This window comes from Sceloporus occidentalis, unplaced genomic scaffold (assembly GCF_023333645.1).
Source record: "Sceloporus occidentalis isolate IW3139 unplaced genomic scaffold, rSceOcc1.0.p SCAF_54, whole genome shotgun sequence".
In the NCBI taxonomy this organism is placed as follows: Eukaryota; Metazoa; Chordata; class Lepidosauria; order Squamata; family Phrynosomatidae; genus Sceloporus; species Sceloporus occidentalis.
Window position 1 is genome coordinate 1339346 of NW_028317034.1, and position 23040 is coordinate 1362385.

Here is a 23040-nt window from a genome sequence, read left to right on the forward strand (position 1 = left end):
CCTCCAGGAGCCAATGGCATGGAGGCTTCCGTGAAAACCACCATTTGAAAAACCCAGGGCTTTCTAGTTTTTAAAAATATATGGTGTAATTGATGTGGCTGACTTCAAAGATGTCCCAAATAGGACATGGGTGCAGGATAACCAGAGCCCAAACTCCAAACTGAAAAATGTGCACCTTCCAAATGTGGCCCTTTAGCTCGACAAAATCGCTAATTTTGGAGAAAAATAGTCTACTTGTACATATTGCCCTATAACCTGCAAAACCACGTAAAAACATTGGGTGTTTCTAAACACAGAACAAATATTAGATTCTATTTATCAAGTGTTATGTAACAGTAAGATATTTTTTAAATAAAAGTAAAAAGTTTGGGGGTTTTTTTAATAGTAAATTAGATATTATCAAAATGGAATCTTGTCCTGAAAGGTACACTAAATGAGAAAATTACAGCTAAACACAAACACCGTGGAAATGTTGAAACATTGTCAAATAGGGTACAAAAATAATTTAAAAAAAAGCTTGTCTTTAAGGGGTTATGCAAAGTTTGGAATTAAGTTTTTTTCCCCTAATTATAATTATTACAATTAGTATCTATAATATTCCAGATTTATTGCAGGACTTCCTTTTGGTATATTGTGTTAAGAATTGCTCTAGTAATGAAACTTATTGAAGTTGTAATTTGTGACATATAATAACCTGTATGCCCACATTCCGTTTTGCTTCGTTATATATTTTCTGCATATTATAGGTTGTTGAGTTCAAGAAACCAAGCAAAAGTACATGTTCACTTAGAGATATCATTAAGTAAGAGTTTTACGTGGGAGGCATAAATAAACCAGAATGTTGCAATTGATGTAACTACCTATATCTTACAACTATCTTACAACAATACATACATTAATATTTCGTATATACAAGTTTTGTATTTTGAAGCACCGCACCAATTTTGTTTTTTATGTTCCGTGCGTATTGTAGTCATTTTGTATTGATTTCAATGCATCTGCTGCATGCAAATTAGTAGATGCAATATTATTATGATTGCAGTTAGGAAATGAGACTTCTGTCTCATTTAACTTCTCCCTCAAGGGCCTCTATGGAAAGCACAAATTGCAAGCAGGAAGCATACTTAAGTATGTTTCTGGTACATACTCCGGAGTACTCCCATTGCAGTTAATGGTAGCTAAGCACCCACTGAAATCAATAGGTGTTGCAACAGTTGAATACGGATGCTCAGCTTGTATTAGCAGTCATTGCAAGCATTGGCTGTTGCTACTCTCACTGACTTCAGTGGGGGTGCCGCTAAGCATGTAAATTGCGTGCACTTAAGCACACTTCTGATTTCAGTACAGACAGCCAGGTGAAGAGTTGCAGAACAATTGACTACTGTATGCAAAAGAAAAAGAAATGTGAATTACTATCATTATAAATACATTGCTTACAAGGGTTGGTTTTCATATTCTATCTCTGCAGACAATTTACATGGATGATGCAGTTTCCTCTTTTGTGCAGGTCAGAGGGTCTGTACCAATGTTTTGGGAGCAACCAGGGCTGCAGGTAAAGTATGTTTAACATTGTTTTCTATTGTATATTATTGTTTATTCAAGGATCTGGTTTACCTGGAGGTTCTGTTTGCTAAATTATTGAGTCATGGAAAGGAACTTCTTAACCTTAAGTTTATTTTGTGGACACAGAAAGAAAGAAAAATATGAGAATACAAACTAATTCTAAAATCTGACACTCAAAATTTAGGCCTAAATCATGATGAAGAATTTATGTCACACTATGCACACAATCTTATACATAGACACATAATCTGGGGCAGTCTACAACACCAAAAGTCACTGGTTGTGTCAAATGCTACATTTCAAACTAAGACACATATTTGCATTTCCTCATGTTATATTCATGAAGCGTTCTAGAATTAATCAAAAGTTGTGTTGTTTTCATACGTCCATTTCAAACATTCAACAACCAACAGCTTACTTGATTGTATAACTAAAATAATAAAATAATATACTTTTATATAATTAAATATGCCCTTGTCTTTCACCTGGTGTCATGTTTTTTATCATTGAAACTGATCCACATCTCCATGTGTACTTGTGTGTGTGTGTGAGATCATGGGTGTGTAATTGTATTGAGTTGCAGTTGTTTCATATGCACTTAACATGTTATATTTCCATTGGTTATTTGCTTACTGAGCAACCTGGCTTGACCTAACAATGACAATTATCCCACTTAAAGCATGTGGTCGTTACTACAGTACAGATGTAAGAAGCTTAACTGAAAACCCAACCAAATCCTGCTATAAATAATACACCAGCGAGATGTAAAGACTCTCCAAGAGAGCCTTTCTGCTAATAACCTTAATGTCTACTAAACATGTGGGAGTCCAGAGAAATAAATCCTCATTTCATAAAATAAATAAACCACGGAATGTACACTCTCCTCATTGCCTTGTGTTTCTGGCCTAGTTCCACGTTTATAAAAAGTGATACAAGATGAGCTACCAGGTGGAGGAGGAAATGCAGAGCACAAAACCCAAACAAATGAGGTTATTTAAGAATACTGAACTATAGATCTGTTGTTTTTTTTTAACCCCTTCGTGACAAAGGCTGATTCTATTTTTTGTACCCTTCGTGACAATGGCTGTTTTATCGTTTCTGCGGTGTTTGTGTTTAGCTGTAGTTTTCTCTTAACCCATTTACTAAACCCACACAAGTTATATATTGTTTTTTTCAGGACGAGAAGGGCTTTCTTCAGACACCATAATTTTTTTCATATGATGTAATTTCCTATAATAAAAATAATAAAATATGACGAAAAATTAAAAAAAAACACATTTTCTCACTTTTATTTGAAAAATCTTTTATTCATCATAAAAAACTACTGAAAAAACCTGCTAAATAGATTGTACTATTTGTCCCGAGTTTAGAAATACCCAATGTTTTTATGGTTTTTTGCTTTCTTCTACACGTTATGGGGCAATAAGTACAAGTAGAATTTTGCTAATTCAAAACCATTTTTCTCTGAATCTGGTAATTTTGTCTCTATGTGGTATTTGGGGCATCTTTGAAGCCAGCAAATTAAATTTACCCCACCAAACCATATATTTTTGAAAACTAGACACCCCAGGGTATTTTAGATGCTGATAGTTTAACCCTTTCCATGCACAAATCCTACCACCAACCCTTGTCAAAGTTTGTGATAGTAATTGTTTTTGGTGTTTTTTTCACATACTTTGTACTTCAGGTGTGAAATTACAGCTCCTGGTATATGTTGCTGTCACACAACACCCCGATATGTGTTCAGCAACATCTCCTGAGTACATTGATACCCCACATGCATGGGTTTGTCAGATTGTTTGGGGGCAAAAGGGCCACATTTGGAACATGAGCAATTCAAATTCAGTAGGAATTTTACATCTGGGTAAAGAAAAATGCTTGGCTATAATAAAAACTAAAAAAAATAAATACAAAAAGTAAAAAAAATATGTAAAAAAAAAAAAACCCCAAAAACAATTGCCACTATGCAAGATCACTGTTTATGCAGTGATCAATGGCAATGAAGGGGTTAATATTATATGGGTGGCTCTTATAAGAGCCTTTGGATCAATATATATATATTTTTTTATTAGAGAATACCTGAAATACCAGAAAACACACCGATCTGTCTCTCTCCCTCACTAGAAGCAAGTGAAGGAGGGAGGCAGATCCAATACTGATCAAAGGCAATGTTTAGAAAACATTGCCTTTGATTTAGCAAATCATGATCACTCTTATGAGTGATCTGACCACTAGGGGTGTTATTCACTGGATGTCCATGACATCCAGCAACACCCCCCCCGATGATGACAGCAGGCTCCGCCCCCCGGCTTGATGGGCGCCGCCATCTTGAAACACCGCGTGTGTTTCGAAGACGCCGGCACCGGGAAGGTAAGTTGAGCATTTAGGAAGCGATCGCGAGTCGCTTCCTTTGCTAAACAGGTGTTGCAAAGATGCCTCGATACTGAGGCATCTTAGCAACACCAGCTAAGCAAAGGAAGCGACTCGCGATCGCTTCCTAAACCCGTTTTTCGGCGGCGGGCGTTTTTTTATTTGCTCCTAGGAGCGATCGGGGGGGGGCCGGGAATGGTTTTTTTTGGTGTTGCTCAATGCCTCGATGTCGAGGCATTAGAGCAACACCGTTTGAGTGAAAAAATCGATCACGGATCGATTTTTTCACCCGTTTAAAGACGTGCCGGTCCTGGCACGTCAATTGTCATAATCGTCACGATTTTCGGTGACGTGCCCGGACCGGCAATTGTCATCAAGGGGTTAAATAAAAATATGTATATTATAGTTTTAAAATGATATGGTTTTGCATAGATTAAAAAGCAACATGTATAGAGTTCCATAAAATTTTAATTCTCACTAATAAATTATGTTCTAAAGTGATTTTTCCACAACCTCAGTGCCTATTCCTTTTTTTATATGGTATGTCATATGTTTCTTGGAGACTATTTGTTAGGTATGATGTCATTCCATTGTTATAATTATGTGTGATTCACCCCCTCCCCTTCAGTTAATAAGAGGGGCCTACACTGCATGATGAATTGAAGAGGTGGGTGTATTGTGATTTAAATCCATCTAGCTCACAATCGCTACCTTTTCAAGCAATTACACTACCACAGTAGAATCACGTGACAGATGTGCATCCCATCAAACCATACATAGATAATATACAGCAAGACTACTTATTGTGATTACTGAATTTGTAAAGGGCTATCATGCATTATTTGAGGTGTATTAACTACTCTATTGATTGCCTCTTGTGAGTTTATGAATTCCAAATTCTGAAACGTGTTGGCCACATGTAAAATGTAAAATTTTCATCCATGGAGTAAAAGACGATGATGCTAAATGTAACATTACATTGCCAACGTTTAGTAATGCTTTGGCAGGAACGAATTATCTGGAAGTGTTTCATACCGGAAATATACACAATATGTTAGTCTGGGGAACAAAGATAAGTTTTTCGAGTGCCTTGTTTTGCATACCACTGTGAGCTTTATTTTTAATGTAACCCAAAGATACTGTTTAATCATTTGTTGTTCTAAACTCAGACTCATTCTATTGTAAGATAATTAAAAATCAATAGTTCACTATTTTGTGTATTATAATATGCAATATGACATCACTCTGTTCAGTTCAGTGTCAGCTGATTACTGTCTCCTTTCCTAAAGGTTGGCTCTCATCATCTTAAACTCACTAGAGGATTGGAGGCGAATGCTCCAGCATTTGACAGGTAATTTGGGAAAATGTTTGCCAGAATGCAAAAATGGTCTAACTAAAGATCACCAGACAGTTCTTGACTATTCCCCAAAAAGACAATTACCTTCACACAGAGGATCCCTCTGGGGACTGAAAGACTGATATTCTCTTTGGGCCAGAATAAAGTTATTTTGATATCCGCAATATATAATGGACACAGTGTAATTATTTTTGTTTTGCTCATTTTTGTACATGTCGAAAACTTAACTGGCTTTTGTAACCCTTCAGCATGACTCTTCCAGCCAAGCCAAGAAATTGTTGGCAAGGATTATTGAGATTTTTATTGAAAAATGCATAATTTTCCAGACAAGAGCTAGTCATAGCAATATAAATCGTTACAGGCCTTGTAATGTGGTTACCAGATAATACCTATGGCTCAGGAGTTATACCTTGAGCATGCACATTTTGATTTGCTGAGATGGTTATTTGTTTTCTATGAAAGAACTAGTTTGCTTTGGCACTAAATAAGTAAATATGAAATGTTTTCTGCAAAATGTTAGTATTCCAGCTAGAATATTACATGTTTGCTATATTTTGCAGCGGAATGTATCTTACATAGATATAGCTATATTTATTACCAAGAGTTATTACTTTATAACAATATACCCTACTTTTGTGCCTTCATTGTCCACAGAGGTTTTCTACTTTCTTTTACTTTTTAAGGCAGTGCTGTGATGGAAAGATTAAGGTGATGTTCCCTCTCATTCACTTGTCCTCTTCACTTTTTCTTTTGCTAGACATATAATGCTATTGAAAGAACAGTACGGGAAGCAAGTCATTGTTAACCTTCTGCGGAGTAAAGGAGGAGAGGAAGTTCTAAGCCGTGCCTTCAAGGTATAGAACGGGTCCAAGTTCACACCTCAGTTTCTTTAAACCTGTCAGACCACTTAAAGGGAGGGGTGGCAAGATGAGAAGATGTTGGCAGTATGTTGCCTGCCACATGTGTTTTGGGCTTTTTCTTTTTCAATACTAGGCCACATATAATTTCTTGACCACCCTGACTGATGTTGCCTGCCTTCCCTGTAGTATACAAAGAAAATGGTTAATGTGACCAACATTTCCATTAATTTATTATTTAGGTTCTGTTCTTTTTTTTTTATCCACCCTGATTCTAGAAATTACTTTGGGCATCTCTGCATGCTGAAGATGTACCAATGATAAACTTCGACTACCATCAGATTGTGAAAGGTGGGAAAATTGAGAAGCTGGAGAATTTGCTCAAGCCCCAGCTAAAGCTGAATTTGGAAGAATTTGGGGTGTTTACAAGTGGTGTTAACTTAACGCCTAGGTTAGTGTCATTCTTTTCATTTGTCTATCCCCTACAATGTACCTTACGCCTTTGTATAGTATTTTTCACCTATAGCCATAGCTAAGAACTCTCTAGGCGAAGCCCTGCTTCCCAGAGTCCCAAGGTCAATTTCCTCTTTCTCTATGTGGGGTATTGGTATGTGAACAAGCACCAGAAGGGGAAGGACTTAGGGTAGCTAATCCTGAGACCCCAATAGGATGCTAAGAAATTATAAAACTTATATAAATTACAAGAGAGTTAAGCACAAACAACATAATACACATATTTACTTTAGGGAAACGTTGCACATATTGTATCCTATACATGTGGAACATGTTAATAGCAGCATTCCCTACCATGGATTGGTTGATTGAAAAGTCCATTGTTTCAGGACTGTTTATCATACCGACATATCGATTGTGTCATCACCCTAGAATTTTGGTAATATAACACTACACAATATGGAAACCCTAAATGACCTTACCTGAATCTTAAGAAAACAACCCATTTTAGATGAATACGGTTCTGCTGTATGATCTTTCATTGAATGCTCTTTCACCTCTACTGTTTTTCTTCTCAGTGCTGACTGAATAGAGGTTAATGTCCTTTACCACTGTTGGATTTTCTGTCTTCCTGTAGCTACTGTGCTAATGCTGCAGATGGGGTATTGAATAATGTTAGCCCATACAAACTATTTCGTAGTAACAGGAAAACAAATATTGACAATATAGGCCCTAGAGAAAATAGCAGCTGTAAAACCCCAAAGACAATAAGGAAACAACAGATTTTTATAAACTTATAAAATTAAGTTAGAAAGTGTTTATTTTGAATTATAGAAATGCTTTAAACGATAATTGTGGAAACATGACCATAGTAACTAATAATATATATATTGTTTATTTGTTGTTCACAAAGGTTTCAAAAAGGTGCATTTCGGATGAATTGCTTGGATTGCTTGCATCGAACAAACAGTGTTCAAGCATATATTGCCCTTGAGGTAAGTTTGTCTGCAACTCTTTCTATCAATGCAGGGTTTATATCCAATTCCACATTTTCTTATAACGCAAAGTGTAAACATTTACTTACGCTTTAAAAATCATTACTGAATATGAACTGTGTATAACTGTGTATATATAAAAAGTGCTCAGGACCGTGAAAAAAATGTTAGGGCTGTTTTTTGTTTTTTTTCAATTTAAAAAGTTACTTAGGGAAAACCTCTAGTTTATGGACAACACAAGGCAATAACACATTAAAAATATTGGTGACACAATTAAGCATTTATCTGTTCTTGCACACAGTGTGTTTAGTGACTGTTCCTGTCACGTCTTCTGTCACCTAAAAGCACTCAGAAGTGCTAAAACACCTAGCAAGGGGTTGAGCTCCAAGTTAAGAAGATTCCAACAGTGAGGAGGCTCAGGTGTAGGCAGGTGAAGTTTGGCGCTGGGTATAATAGGAAAAGCACCAGAGGATCAGATATCTGTGTAGGTATACTGCAGAAAGAATTATTTTGCAGGCAACACAGGGTCCCAGTTTCTGCAAAAGAAAATAAGAAAAGGGAAGGTCAATCCGTGCAGCAGAAATGGGTCTTACTCTGCCCTGTGCACAAGTGTAAGCAGGATAGCTATACCCCAGGTCCGCCACAACCATCACTAATACTAATGGAAAACAACAACAAATCATTAGCACCACCACTACCTCACCTGATGTACAGGGCCTTAGTTTGAGAATGTGGGAAATTGGCACACTGCAAGGTGTACATTTTATCATAAGGAAGTGAGCCTGGGTAAGGTGTTAGGACATCATGAACCCAGGACAGTTTTGCTTCAGGGGCAAACTGGTATGGGTTACTTGAGGTGATCAATTCTTCCATTTTTTTTTTAATATTCAGACCTGAATCAAGGGCCTGGATGTGCCTATCTGCCAATGTCTACCAAGGCCACATGCATTATAACTGCTACTCTATCTCATTACTTGCTTTGGGGTGGTCATTTTCTTTAATGTTTTCTAATACTGGGGAAATTCAGTCCTTCATCAACTTTCTGCCTACCAATGCTTGCCCTGTACCATGCTGTGCCTACATGTCCCCCTTACTGGGGGATCATTTTTTGTTATGTTTTAATATGGGAGAGAGGATTCAGTCTTGTGGCTGGATGAGTCTGCCTGACAGTAGCCTTTGGGAAGTCCCCCAAATGTAGTTTCCTAATCAAAATAGGCTCCCAAACTTCATCCAAACCTAATGGCCAGGAAACACAATTTGCTGTCCAAAATTAACGCTGCAAAAACAAAACAAAAATTTTGTTCAAAACGATTTTGCTTGCCATGTTCAAGTCTAATTGATATACATGTGTATTCTTCGTAAATTTTTATATATTGAATCTTGACGTAATAAGAAGATATCAAGTGAACAAGGCTATGAAACTGAAGGCCCTGTTAGTTAGCATGTGGATGGAGCTCTTCATGGATCATTACTTTAATTCTGTGTTTTTAAATTGCATAATTACATTTCCTTCTATTATGTAACAGCCACTGGATTTCAGTAAGCACTGTTTTTAGAACCCATATGCTTTTGTTGATTTACTGTAAGGTTTGCACTTCAGAAGGAGCATCAATTTACCAGTGCTGTGGGTACGTGCCTTTGGTTGAATCCCTTTTTTCTCGTTGACACTGTGCCCAGGTGCTTCAAACGCAACTGCAGAGTCTTGCATTGCATGAGATGAAGTCTGTGGTTGATCGATTTATTGAATCTTACAAGTCTATGTGGGCTGCCAATGGACACAACCTGAGCATGATATTTACGGGAAGTAGAGCTTTGGAAGGAAAAGCTAAGGTATGGAGAAAAAAATAAAATTTTAATGTGTCCTCATATTTAATTTCTGCAGGTAATGTGTTTAGTATTTTTACATTACAGGTAGGAAAACTAAAAGATGGAGCGCGCACTGTGTCCAGAACCATACAGACCAATTTCTTTGATGGTGCAAAGCAAGAAGCAATTGATTTGCTTCTTATGGGAGATTTCTTCAGCGAAGAATATGCAGATGAAGGGAGAATGCTGATGGACAGCTCAGCCCTTCTAGGTAAGTTTGAAGCAATACTAAACAGAAGAATTCAAAGTTAGCCACCAGTGGCAGTCTATGAGTCAAGGAAAAAACCGACAGGGATTTAGCCCTGCCAAAGCTTAACGCAGCAGTACGTAACAGTAAGTCATCTTGCATCAACTGGTGGAATTTTATGTAAAAAGTCTTAGCAATATGACACCGAAGAAAGAGTTTTAGACGCTTATTGCATACATCAATTTTAAAACCCCGCGCACAGACATGATTATATTCTTCTTTGTTAGAAACTGCTATTTACAAGGAATTGCCTAGTAAAAGTTGGAAAAGATTTTTGTTTGTTCAGGTAAATGTGCATGTCTGTATAAATGTTGCATTGTGTGATGTATAACTAAACTAAAAGACTTCTCTTTTTGTGGTACCACAGTGACTCCCAGTGTCTTAAAGTCCATGGCAGAACGACAGTTTGAATATACAAATTTTAAAAGAATTCGTGTTGCCATGGGGACGTGGAATGTTAATGGAGGAAAGCAATTTCGAAGCAATATCCTCAGTACCAGTGAACTCACAGACTGGCTTCTTGATGCTCCAAAGCTCTCTGGACTTCCTGATTTTCAGGGTAAGTAAATGCGGTACAATCATTAAGTCTGGTTACAAGTCTTTATTGGTATATTTATCCATGATAAAGGATAAAGGGTTATAAAGGGACCAGTAAATGGGTCATGCAAGCTATTTTCAAGCATTCAAATTGATTCTAGTAAACATATGTTCCATATGAATAGGTAGAAGCGAATTGCCCAAAACATGCAATACAATTTTCTTAAAAGATCATTAGAATTTAGACATTACTTATGCCTGCCTGGTCTCTCAACTTTGTGACCTTATATTGTTCTCTTTGGCATCACTCTGTACTGGCTCCTAAGCTGCATAGTTGTTTTCAAGAATAACCAAATGCTTAGAAAAATTTATGTGGTTGCCTAGCTTTCTTCTTCTTTTGCCATTTGACATGGCTGTGACAGTGGATTTTTTATTGTCTGTATACATAATCTTGTTTTTTTTTAAATAGATGATGACAGCAATCCCCCAGATATATTTGCTGTGGGATTTGAGGAAATGGTTGAACTGAATGCTGGGAACATTGTCAATGCAAGGTCAGATATTTTGATAGCAGCAAGACTTGATACTTTTAATTTGTCTGTCCTATTGTTGTTTTGTTACTTACCTACAACACCAGGTATAGTGATTGCTGAGTCATAAATAAATGGATGATAAAGCAAGCAGCCTCTTTTAAAGCCACCCATAAGTCCATTACATTTCCATGAGATGTATTCCTTAAAGTGGGCAGTAGGTGTTTCAACCTATGAATTGTGATGGACCAAAACAAGTGAGTTTTATTGAGAGCTCTGGAAAGTCATGTCACAGATTAATTTATGTCTTTCGAAAATAATATTGCATATATTATAATGTTCCCTACAGCCATGCACATGCGGGTGATTATTATATTTGAGATTCTAGAGGGATCTATTTAAAGAGAAAGTAGCCCTCAGTAAAACACCGTGTATTCAGACTCTGTATTTAATTGCAGACATTTTGCACATATTAAAAGGGATAGTACCAACTTAAAGTATTGTGCAAATGCTGACTAAATTCTCCTTGTAAGATTTGTGTTTAAGCCTCACAAATATACCAAACCTATTCTGGTTTTAACCCTCTAATGAAGATTGCTCTCTGTCTGATGATACACCACTTAGGATGATGAAGTTAACCCTGTATGTTTCAATTGTAGTACAACAAACAAGAAGATGTGGGCAGAGCAAATTCAGAAGGCTCTCTCCAGATCTCATCGATATATACTTCTGACTTCAGCCCAACTCGTGGGGGTCTGCCTTTTTGTGTTTGTAAGACCGTACCACATGCCCTTTATCAGGTGAGTTAGATAAACGTATTAAACAAATTAACTGACCTGAGAACATGAGGATTTTTTACATATATTCTTACAAATATATTAAAAAAGAGGAACCCTGCAAACAGCTGCTAAGGAGCAGATCCAGTTATTTAGTGTGGGGCCACCAGTAGGATACACTGCAAGAGTATAAAAGCATATCATCATCATCATAAGTATATCATGCAGTCGCATGTATGCAGTCAGTGGGCGCACATCATTTATCTGTCTTACATTTCTAGGGTTAATTTAAATCCCTAGTTTCTGGGGGGGGTTTTTTTTTATACTTTCTTGTAAAAGGTATAATCATACAAATGTAATACCTGCACTTTTAAGACTCCGCTGACAATTTAAGCTGTTGAAATACTAGCAACAAAATCCTACCTGTTTCTTGCGTAGTTAATCCCAGAATTGTTTATTTTTGATTTATTTTTTGGACAGAGATTTGGCAGTGGACTCGGTGAAGACTGGGATGGGAGGAAAAGCTGGCAACAAAGGAGCAGTAGCCATCCGCTGCCAGTTTTACAGCAGCAGTTTCTGTTTTATTTGTAGTCACTTCACTGCTGGTCAAAACCAGGTGAAAGAACGAAATGAAGACTACAAGGAGATCACCCAGAAACTGAGCTTCCCAATGGTAACAAATGTGATATGGTCTGTTAATAAATATGCTTTCTATGTCAGACCAAAAGAAGTTCACCCAGCTAACTAAATTATATTTTGGACCAGTAACCCAGGCCTGGGGTGGCAGGTCAGGGTGGTGTTGGTCCCCTGCTGCAAAACTGGGAGCAGATCGCCCTCTTGGGTGTCCCTCTGCTCAATGGGCCGGTTACAGGTAGATCTTTGATCTCCCCAACTGACCCATTTACACTATGGAGGCTGTGTAGACTCAGCCTTCATAGACTGCATTAGAAGGCCGAGGGGGGGGGGGGGTGACTGGGGCACTCTCTTGTAGTTTAAAACATTTTCTTCTGATAACTGAATCACATAAAACACAGAAACACAGAAAAGTTTAGGAAGCTTTACAGTAACAGTCTGGTTTTGTGTCACGTTAGGTTTCTCCTGAAAGAAACAAAAAATGTATGTAAAAAAAATTCTTATTTTTTTTCTGAAAAGGGTTTGGGCCTTTGACAATACCTTAATTGCTAAAACCACATTTAGTATGTGAAACAGTATGCAACATAATTTTGTTGAAAATATTGTTTTCATTGTTTAAAAGCACCACTTACACAATTTTCTTATTGCTCACAAGTGTGAAAAAAATTGTAATCTATTGAAGGATTAGAGATCTACCACCCAGCCATTTTCCCGCCATATCCATTATATGTTCTTTTTGTAATGTCCTGTTTCTCTTGAACTGTTACAACATAGGGAAGGAATGTGTTTTCACACGACTATGTTTTCTGGTGTGGAGATTTCAACTACCGCCTGGATCTGTCCTACGAGGAAGTTTTTTATTTCATTAAACGTCAAGACTGGAAAAATCTCCTAGAATCTGATCAGCTTCAGCTTCAAAAAGCCTCTGGGAAAGTAAGTTTTTTTTGAGTACATGCAACCCACTTCATATGGGGATATGTAGTTAATAAATAAAATAAAACATAAAATAACTGGCCTACCTTTTCTTGGTTATCAAAGCCGTTGACAATTGTAGTTTTGGTTGCATAGGTTATTTTGAATGTTTTTTTGGAGGTGCTATCACTTTAAAACAACATAAAACTTTAAATAAAATAAAACTTTATTTTCACCGCTGCTTTATGTGCTAAAGATTTGCATAAACGTTTGCAGTGTATTATGTTATGGAAACCATAGAAACACAACAGTCCTGGATGAGTTGAATGCGCTCTTTTCTTTCTTTTTTTACTCATGTCAATAATGAAGACTCAAGTGTCATAATAATAATAATAATACGTGTAGGAATTGAAGAAAGTGGCTTGAAACTGCCAGTGTGTGCAACATAAACATGAATCAGGCTCAAGATTCAGAATTTTATTGAAGCATTTTCAGTTTTTATATTTCTGTTTTGGTGACCCATATAACCCATATGATGCTTTATTCACCAAGCAATGAATTGTGCATTATGAGCTATGCTGGCGAGTTTCTAGGCTAATCTGGATATTGTTAGGAGAATAGCAGATCACAATTCCCCTCAAGTTACTTTAATAGAGAATACTTAAAGAGCATGTAACAACCATTGACTGAGGTAGGGTTTAATCAGAATACCATTTTGGCTAAATGAGAATTTTGGTTAAGCAGAACAGAGACCGAATGAACCAAATTCTACCTTAATATGGCTGGGAACCCCGAGTTCTTGGGCAAAGTGCAGCTTCCCCTGGTTTCTCAGCTCTGGACATTTGGTTAAGCCCACTCCTTGCCCAAGTTCCACATAGGTCATGCCCATTTCCACCTATTGCCTATGCATGGCTAGCTGACCCAAAATGGAAAGCTCTGAGCAGCCAACCCAGGGAGGCCAGGTATATGAATTACTCATTAAAGCATATTATGGTCTAACTTAAGACACCTATGTAAGCCTGACTTAAGTTCCTTATAATGGTATTTCACTGCAGTGTATTTGTTTACTACACATGTGTGGCCATAAGGTTGTTTCTTTATTTCTAGATATGGGCGCCCAGTAAAAATTGTTTTAAGTAAGTAAAAACTATACCTCCTGACATTGAAACGGTAGTACTTAATTTATATTTGTGATTTGGCATTTTATTATGTAGGTCTTTAAAGACTTCTATGAAGGAACTATTCATTTTGGGCCAACATACAAGTATGACATTGGCTCAGAAGCATATGATACAAGCGAAAAGTGTCGGACACCAGCATGGACTGACAGAGTACTGTGGTGGAGAAAGAAATTACCTTTTGAAAAATCTGGTAATTAGTCATTTATTGTTTATAAATAATAAAGAAAATGAATATGGATACCTGTGTTATCTTAATACAGGAATGCATACTTCAATATGTTTTACATTAGACAAAAAAAGAGGTTTTATATATATATATATATATATATATATATAAAATATATATTTATAAATAAGTTTGTAACTTAAAGAGGCCTGCTTGCAAAATAATGAGTTATTAACTGCATAGCTCATTCTCTTGCGTATTCATTAATGTATCCAGGCTAGTCGTAGCTGCAAAAATCAGTGTGATCCCTCTGTACATTTTACTCTAATGAAACGTGCATTGAAAGAGGCATCAAACAACTGATTCATGAGTTAAGCTCCCAGGTTGAGACCCCATTGATGTCACTGGGAGTTATTCAGTGAGTAAGGCACATGCAGCTGAAATACAGTTGACTTGTTGCTAATTGTAATTGCTAAACCATAATCTTTAATTAAAAAAAGAGGAAGATGTGGGAAAAATTGCAGAAAATAAAGCACTTGGATTTATTCCACTTTTCGCCTAATTCCGACCACTACATATTAGTGAGGTGAATGTGTTCTGGCGGAGTTATCTTAGCCCAATATGAGGACATTATTTACATTACCATTAACTTGCAGCTCAGTGCTGCATTCGAGCAGGGAAAGTCACCCAAAATATCACTACAAACTAGGCCTGACCAGCCGTCCCCCGCACCACTTATCCCTGCCCTCTGTGCTGACAACCGGGATATAACGCTGCATCTTAATAATGTACGGTGTAGAGTGACTACGAAGGCTGTGCTGATTAGACTCAGTGCTCCATGGTGTGTATGGGCTGTATCTCTAATCTACCCAACCAGTCACTTGAGCAACAGCACTGGAGAGTCTGATCACCCAGTAGGGCATTCTGCCTCTGGTTATGTGGCCCTCAGGGAACTGCTGTCCTAGGCCTAGTTGGCCTGAGACAGAGTACGACACTGCCTACAGGTCTAAAGATTAAAAAAAAGTTTATTGGAATCACATGAAATAAACACCTCTTTTCTTTGATGCTAAATATATGACTTTATGCAGCACACTAATGCTGAATGCAAACTATTTTTCCATAGGACTTCACTTTTAAATGGGGAAAAAGGACATGGTTTCAGTAAAATAGAAAATCAAATGCAGATGACATAAATAACTATTGATAGCCGATTATCCAGAATTATTCCTTAATATGGTGCTAAGATTCTGAAGTCCTGAAAAAAGTAACTTTTAAGGGAGACTTCTCACATCTGAGATGCTCAATAATTGAATCTTGCACTGATGAACCATGTTGTATATCAAATGTTCAGATTTTGAGTTATTATATTGCCGGCTCCATTATCCCTCAATGAAGTTTGCAATGGAATTTGTTGGCTTTAGAATGAAATTATAAAAGGCTTTGGTTAATGTATGTGCAACCGGGTGGTAGGGGAATTACTGGCGCTTTAAATGACATTGTTACTTTAATCCTTACCTTCTGACCTACAGCTTCTGTGTTGTCATACCTGTGTTAGTATCATATTTCCTTACATAATGATTGTCAATTAAATATACCGGTAATTTATAATTTACATTAACATCACGTTCTAATATCTTCTATTGCATTGTGTTCGAAACCCACATGAAGCCAGAGACATTAATCTTCTAGACAGCGATGTGGACATCAATACCAGACCAAGGCATATGTGGACCCCAGGAGCTCTGATGTATTATGGCAGAGCGGAACTTCCATCTTCTGACCACAGGTACTCTGCGTGACATAAACATCTATGTGTTCATGAATCACGGTTATATTGTGAGCAATATAAAGGCATGGCTATTCATCATGTGCCTCTCTGATAGGGTAATGCATATTGCATAAAGACATAACATGGCTCATACATCATTACTAATGGAGCGATAGACAGAAAGCCAAAGCTAAGGATATCACCTATAACTTTTATAGTAACTTTTTGTCAAAAACAGTGCTTTATTATAAACATCATTATCAAAATGTATCTTTTTCATATCAACTTCTATTAATAAATAGCCCATTTTGTTTTACATCGAAACTTTTGTGTTAATGTAACAAAAGGTAACTATATATTATTATATAAAGAAATATACGGGAGACTGCCACTGATTAATGAATGTAAGACATTTTTTTAATTGGAGTGGGCAAAATCATAAGCTTCTCTGTCTCCCAACTATGCTTATCTAAAACAGGCCTGTGCTTGCTATTGTGGAAGTAGAAGTCCAAGAGGTCGACGTTATTTCCAGAGAGAGAATTTTCCAAGAAATAACCACGTCTCAGGGCCCTTTGGATGCCACAGTGGAGGTTCATATAATTTCCCCAACACCTGAAGAAAAGGCAGAGTTTCCTGAAGACATTAGTGCTGAATTGGTGGAGACATTTCAGAACTATGGCATTGTAGTCCTTGTCCGGTGAGTTGTGTTGAGCAGTAAAAGTATACAATTGTATTGATTGAGTAAAATTAGCCCAAACAAATATTGGATACAATAGATACTTGTTGCATTTATGCCTAAAGTTGCAGGAAAATGTGTATGCAGGTCATGTTATTCTGCTTAATACACACCTCACTCACCTACCCACAAAGCCTGGGAATATGTTTAACGTCACAGTACACAAATTTCAAGGATTGTTGGTGAAACTCACTGTGTTTCTGGTTTCTATTATAGATTAATAAGAGGACAGATGATAGTCACGTTTGCAGATAGTAGGACAGCATTGAGTGTTCTTGATCTGGATGGCATGAAGGTAAATTTACATTTGGCTTATATGAATTGTTACACTGTAATTCATGACATTCAGGCATGTTTTTCTGTAAGATGTATTAAAAAGTTGATGGAACCCTTGGGAACATATATCTCTGCACAACAAGGATGAATCGTATCAGCTGTGTTACCGCTATATGTACCCCCGCAATAATAATGCTCCGGTAATATTACAGAGTAAATTGTTGATGCTAACGGGAAAATAAAGAGATTTTGTGCTTTAGGAAAATGATGTGTCCTCATTAATTTCTTAAATTTTCTTCTTATTTTAGGTAAAAGGAAAATGTGTTAAAATACAACCTAAAACTGAGGATTGGCTGAAAGGTCTTCAAGAAGAAATTGCTCGGAATAGAGACAGTATTGCCCCAATGTCACCAAATGCTAATTCTTGTCTGCTGGAGGAAAACTTTGATTTTTCTAATATAGATTATGACTCTGAAGGTCAGTGAGATAATTGCGAAGGTTGCATGATATTGCAATTAAAAGTTCATCCTGAAGATTTTTCACAAAAATACATTTATTTTCATGATGTCATTACATTTTATGAATACTGATTGGTGCTCATGCCAGTTTGCGTGTTTTTATAATCTGTGGTTACTGTGTCACTATTTTACCACTGTGTGGAAAATGGTTTTATTGTCTACTCTCCAATAATCCTTTTATTAAGACATTCTTCTGAGATATTCTAGGTCTGCGTTAATATGATGTTCATTAAGAATAAAAAGTGTTTTCTTGCAGGTGAATTAATGGATGATGACTCAGATTACCAAGTACCTCAGCATCTAGTGACCGATAGGCTCGTAGCAGCTGATGATCTGTCAGAGGGAAATGAACATCTGGTTTCAGCAGTGACCTCTTCAACTAAAACTGCCAGTGTTCATGTGAAGAAACCACATTCATTCAAAGGTACTAATAAACTGGTGGCTTATTGGCTAGTGTGATTAGAATGGGCATGCCTGTGACATTTCCAGGGAAGACTACCTGGAGCTCTCCCTCTTCTGCTGGAGCTGCTTTGTGTAAATGAGTGGCTAGCTCAGATAGCCTTAAATTAGCTAGTAGGAGGAATGTAGGCATGGCCAGCGACCCAAGGACCCAGGTTTGATCCAGAGAGTTCCCAGGTGTGCTAATGGGGCAGCGATAAGAACAGTATCTTACAAAGGCTGTCCTAAAATTGCCAAGTAAGTTCATAGGCTTGGTTGAACAATATTTTTTTTTTCATATAGATTGGCAAAATACTGGCATTTTTATAGCATATGCGCAGAAGGTAATTTGTTATTTGTTCAATGTGCCCTTGAAATATGTTGCTTTAGTTCCGTTATATCACTGAATTTTGAATTATTGAGACACATTTTCTAAAAGTACCACCTTGGGAAAAATCTAATAAGTGTTCACTAGAATGAGAGCTGGAAGGAAAGAAGAGGTGTTTGTTCTCTCACTTCATTATTGATTATAAAGGGCCAGCTCTGACGGGGTTCTCTAGAAGGACTGAGCCGATCCTGCATAATGCATAACCTCATTATACTGTACCAGCCAAGCACTTCCTGCAGCAGAAGATTATTGGGTATGGACTTTCTTAATGTATAGTCAAGTCAAGACGTCGAAAGTAGGATTATTCTGCAAGCTCTCCTGCCAACCTTCACTTAAAGGACAACTGTATGAGGAAAAAAATGTTTCTTTAAATTCCTTAAACCGTAATAACAACGTAATTGCTGTAAAACTTTCATGAATGGCATTTCTCCTGCCAACCATGTGATGGCGCTGTAGGTTCCATCACATGAGATCTGCTGAGCAGCACACAGAACATGTTTGATCTTTGATAACATACAAACTCTCCCTACTGTAAAAATACAACCATAATTATTCAAATTTACATTTCTAAATGTTTCTAAATGAAAAAAGTTGCTTTGTGGATTACATCTCCCATCTCCCTCAACGAGAATGACCAGGGCCGTAGGAGTTGTAGCCCTTAAAAGCATGTGGTGCCACCCTGCGCAAATATGTATTTTCTATCCAATGATTTAAATGTGTGTGTGTGGGTAACTCATTTTACAGTCTTTTACTTTGTGGAATTGGTAACTAAGTCTAAGTTAATGAATCATGCTCTCATCTCATATTCTCATCTTTATACTGAATATCTAGATGATGAAGACCTCCTGAACCTAAAGAAAGAACTGGAGGCTGTTAGTGAATTTCGCCCTCGATCACCAAGCAGGTCATTGTCTGTGCCTCGTGCTCGTCCTCCACAGAGACCACCACCTCCAAGTAAGAAAAATGCAATGGAATGGACTGTGTATATGTGTATGTTTATATAGGTAGATCATTTCTCTGATCCAGATGGTCATTAGACATAATTTCACAGGAACATGCCAAAATATGATGGTATTCTGGGAAGAAGTTCATTCAAAAACAGATTATATTTTGCTCCGGTTAAAACTCTTTTTAGGGTGCTGTATATGTTTTGCTGCCTGGTGAAAACAATAGATGCTGAACGTTAAAAAAGAAGAACAATTGGACATGATACGAGAAGTGCTGCAACCACTTGCCTCTAGGGAAAGCTGTGTTTACTGTTACATCTCTGTCCACACAGAGAAATTACTTTCAGTTTGATATCTGCCTTTCTATGAATTTAGTTTATTTATTATTCTTTGTTTTAATAGAAAATAATCCTCAATCCCAAGTTCCTCAAGCCACCAAACTTCTTCCTGGAGCTCCACAGCTTCCTGTAAGTCTGAGAGTGTTTGTAACGTTGTGTAAATGTGCAAATAGTCAAAACCCAAATTTTATCATAATTTCTGGAAACCAGGGGGAAATCTCAGACATACCCAAATTCCAGCATGTACTGGTTGGCTGGGCATGATAGGAGTGTGATTGCTAACAGCAAAAACACTCTTTTTATACCAAGGCAACCAGTAAATGCTGGAACCTAGGCATGATGAGACTGTGATTGCTGTTAGCAGATTGCTGTTAGCAATCACACTCCTATCATCCCAAGTCAGCCAGTACATGCTGGTACAGGGTGGCTGTAAGTGCAGACCCCATACTGCTGGCAACATCAATACACAAGGGGGGCAGCTAGCCAGGTTTCAGCATGTACTGGCTGACTTAGCAATCACACTCCTATCATGCCAACAGCAATCACAGTCCCATCATGCCTAGGTTCCAGCACTTACACATCCATGCTATCACACACACACAAATTCATTCATTCACAGATTCATTCCCTCAATCACGCACACTCATTCAAAAACCCTCCCCCACCCCCTTACCTGCACTACAGCTCTCGATGCTGCTCACAGCCTCCCTCTGCGTTCTCCTGTACTGCACAGAGGAAGAAGGACTGGGGCAGAGTCATGTGATATCACATACATTCACGTGACTCCGCTTCCTCTGTCCAGTACAATAGACCCTCCCACAAGTAAGCAGCAGGGCTCTTGTGATCCTGGCTGCTGATCTCACGTGGGCCGCACCTCGAGGTCCCGCGGGCCGCATGTTGGACGCCCCTGACCTAGGCCTTTAACCCCTTCGTGACAAAGGCTGATTTTACTTTTTGTACCCTTCGTGAAAATTTCTGCGCTGCTCGTGTTTAGTTGTAATTTTCTTCTTTCCCGTTTACTGAACCCACACACATTAGATATTGTTTTTTTCAGGACAAGAAGGGCTTTCTTTTCTTTGGGGATCCACTGCCCATGCCCTATTTGGTACATCTTTGAGCCGGGCCATTTCAGTGTGCCCAACAAAACCATATATTTTTGAAAACTAGACACCCCAGGGTATTTTAAATGCTGGTATTTTAACTCTTTGCATGCACACATTTTACCACCAGCATTTTTTCAAAGTTTGCAGTAGTATTTTTGTGTGTGTATTTTTCCCACACACACCTACTTTATGTATGAATTTACAGCTCCTGGTATATGCCGCTGTCACACGACATGTGTTCAGCAACATCTCCTGAGTACAGTGATACCCCACATGCATGGGTTTGTCATTTTTGGGGGGAACTAAAAGGCCACATTTGGTACGTGTGCATTTTTCTAATTGGAAATTAGATGTGTGGCCATCCTTCCCCCCCGTGTTAATTGGGACATTGTTGAATCCGGCCAATTCAATTTACCCCATCAAATCATACATTTTTTAAAAGTAGACACCCCATGGGCATTTAATATGCCAGTATTTTAACTCTTTCCATGCGAGAATTGTTTTAAGCTAATGTGCTAATTTTAGGACTTGCTCACAAAAATATATTTTTTATATATATATTTTAAATTTTTTTTGCCTTTTTTAAAACATTTTTAACATTTTTTTTCAACTTGAAGGTTCCCCTGATAGTGACATCAGAGGGAAATTATTTTTACATTTTACTGGTTTTTTACTATTTTTTTTCTAATTATTATTAATTTTATTTTTAATCTATTTTTTCTAATCACACTGTGATTAGAAAGCTGGGCTCCATTGACTTGCATGGTTGAATGCAGTACCTGTAATCAACCTGCAAGTGGAGCCACAGTTCTCTAGAGGGTCAGGAGACCGTCTAGCGAACCTTTTCATCTTTATTATTTTTTTTCCCGGGCTGCCGCCATCTTGCTGATGGCGAAGATCACCGGCAGCTGCGGCTGTGACCGCTCTCCGGAGCGGTCACAGTCCATCAAGAGGTAATTGTTTGGTGTCGCTGGATGCCTCCTGATCGAGGCATTCCAGCGACACCATTTAAGTTTAGGAGGTGATCGTTGATCGCCTCCTAAACGCTTTTAAAACGGGCGTCCGCCGCCATACATTGTATGGCGGATGTTGACGCCCCGGGGAGGGGCCAGACACGGCCCCTGATTCCGATCATGGCATCGAGGTCGAGGCATTACAGCACCGCCGTTTTTTTTACCCGTTTTAACAAATGACGGTCCTGGCACGTCATTTGTCGTTAACGACATGTTTTTCCGTGACGTGCCCGGACCGGCAATTGTCATCAAGGGGTTAATATGCATATAACTGTAAATGGCAGTGAAGAGAATGTCCAAAGTATGAAATTTCTTTGTGAATTGCATACTTCACTGACTTGAGTAGAAGTCAATAAAGTATATAAGGGCATGTGACTGAAGTCTAGCCTTGACTTTTTAGTGAATAGACCCAAATAATTGTGTATCTCTGTGTCTCATCCAAAGCCCAAAGGAAAAACTGGCATCAGCAAACCTTATAATGTGAAGCAGATTAAAACTACTACCACAAAGGAAGCTGAAGAGGCGATTAGGTGGCTAATGGATACCAGCAAAGGTGAGACTATCAGTCCTAAAATTCAATATCATAAAAATGCTATTTAACCCTTTGAGGTGTCAGGGAACATTACCTGTTGGCAGCTTGGACATTTTTGGGATTTTTGCCTATTACGTTTAGGTGACAACCTTCCAAACAGCCAACACTGTAAATAGGGAAACATATATTTTCCCTAGGACAAGTTTAGCTATTTATAGATACCTAATTTAAGACAACTTTTGCATCAAATATAATAGCAATTAAAAAAAAACACAACATAACCCCCCCTTTGTTAATTTCCCTATAAATTCCAAACCAAATAGTAAAAAAAAGTAACTAAATAATTTTCTTAAAAGCTTCCAACCACGTAGTAAATTTGCGCATACATATAGATTGCGCTCACAGCCCTTTTAGGTCACGGTACATAATATAGCGTGATTAGCTGCTATATATAGTGTGAAAGGCTCCTACTATTCCTGTTGATTTCAGTGGGAGTACCAATGAACATGTGCAAGCGTATAGATGTATTTTTTCTTTCAG

General features: G+C 37.8%; 1 protein-coding gene across 1 annotated transcript in view; it reads left to right on the forward strand.

Moving 5' to 3' along the window:
• Nucleotides 1-23040, forward strand: part of LOC149288014 (polyphosphatidylinositol phosphatase SYNJ2-like) — a 45359-nt gene that overhangs the window by 19749 nt on the left and 2570 nt on the right. The window contains exons 5-25 of the mRNA XM_089492155.1: nucleotides 1469-1552; nucleotides 5223-5284; nucleotides 6048-6144; nucleotides 6426-6598; nucleotides 7514-7595; nucleotides 9273-9425; nucleotides 9507-9672; nucleotides 10076-10267; nucleotides 10715-10799; nucleotides 11435-11575; nucleotides 12032-12224; nucleotides 12959-13117; nucleotides 14311-14467; nucleotides 16112-16229; nucleotides 16690-16908; nucleotides 17164-17242; nucleotides 17532-17700; nucleotides 17998-18165; nucleotides 19399-19521; nucleotides 19917-19981; nucleotides 22413-22521. Coding sequence (XP_089348281.1) covers nucleotides 1469-1552; nucleotides 5223-5284; nucleotides 6048-6144; nucleotides 6426-6598; nucleotides 7514-7595; nucleotides 9273-9425; nucleotides 9507-9672; nucleotides 10076-10267; nucleotides 10715-10799; nucleotides 11435-11575; nucleotides 12032-12224; nucleotides 12959-13117; nucleotides 14311-14467; nucleotides 16112-16229; nucleotides 16690-16908; nucleotides 17164-17242; nucleotides 17532-17700; nucleotides 17998-18165; nucleotides 19399-19521; nucleotides 19917-19981; nucleotides 22413-22521 — 2794 coding nt within the window. The remainder of the gene's footprint in view (nucleotides 1-1468; nucleotides 1553-5222; nucleotides 5285-6047; nucleotides 6145-6425; nucleotides 6599-7513; nucleotides 7596-9272; nucleotides 9426-9506; nucleotides 9673-10075; nucleotides 10268-10714; nucleotides 10800-11434; nucleotides 11576-12031; nucleotides 12225-12958; nucleotides 13118-14310; nucleotides 14468-16111; nucleotides 16230-16689; nucleotides 16909-17163; nucleotides 17243-17531; nucleotides 17701-17997; nucleotides 18166-19398; nucleotides 19522-19916; nucleotides 19982-22412; nucleotides 22522-23040) is intronic.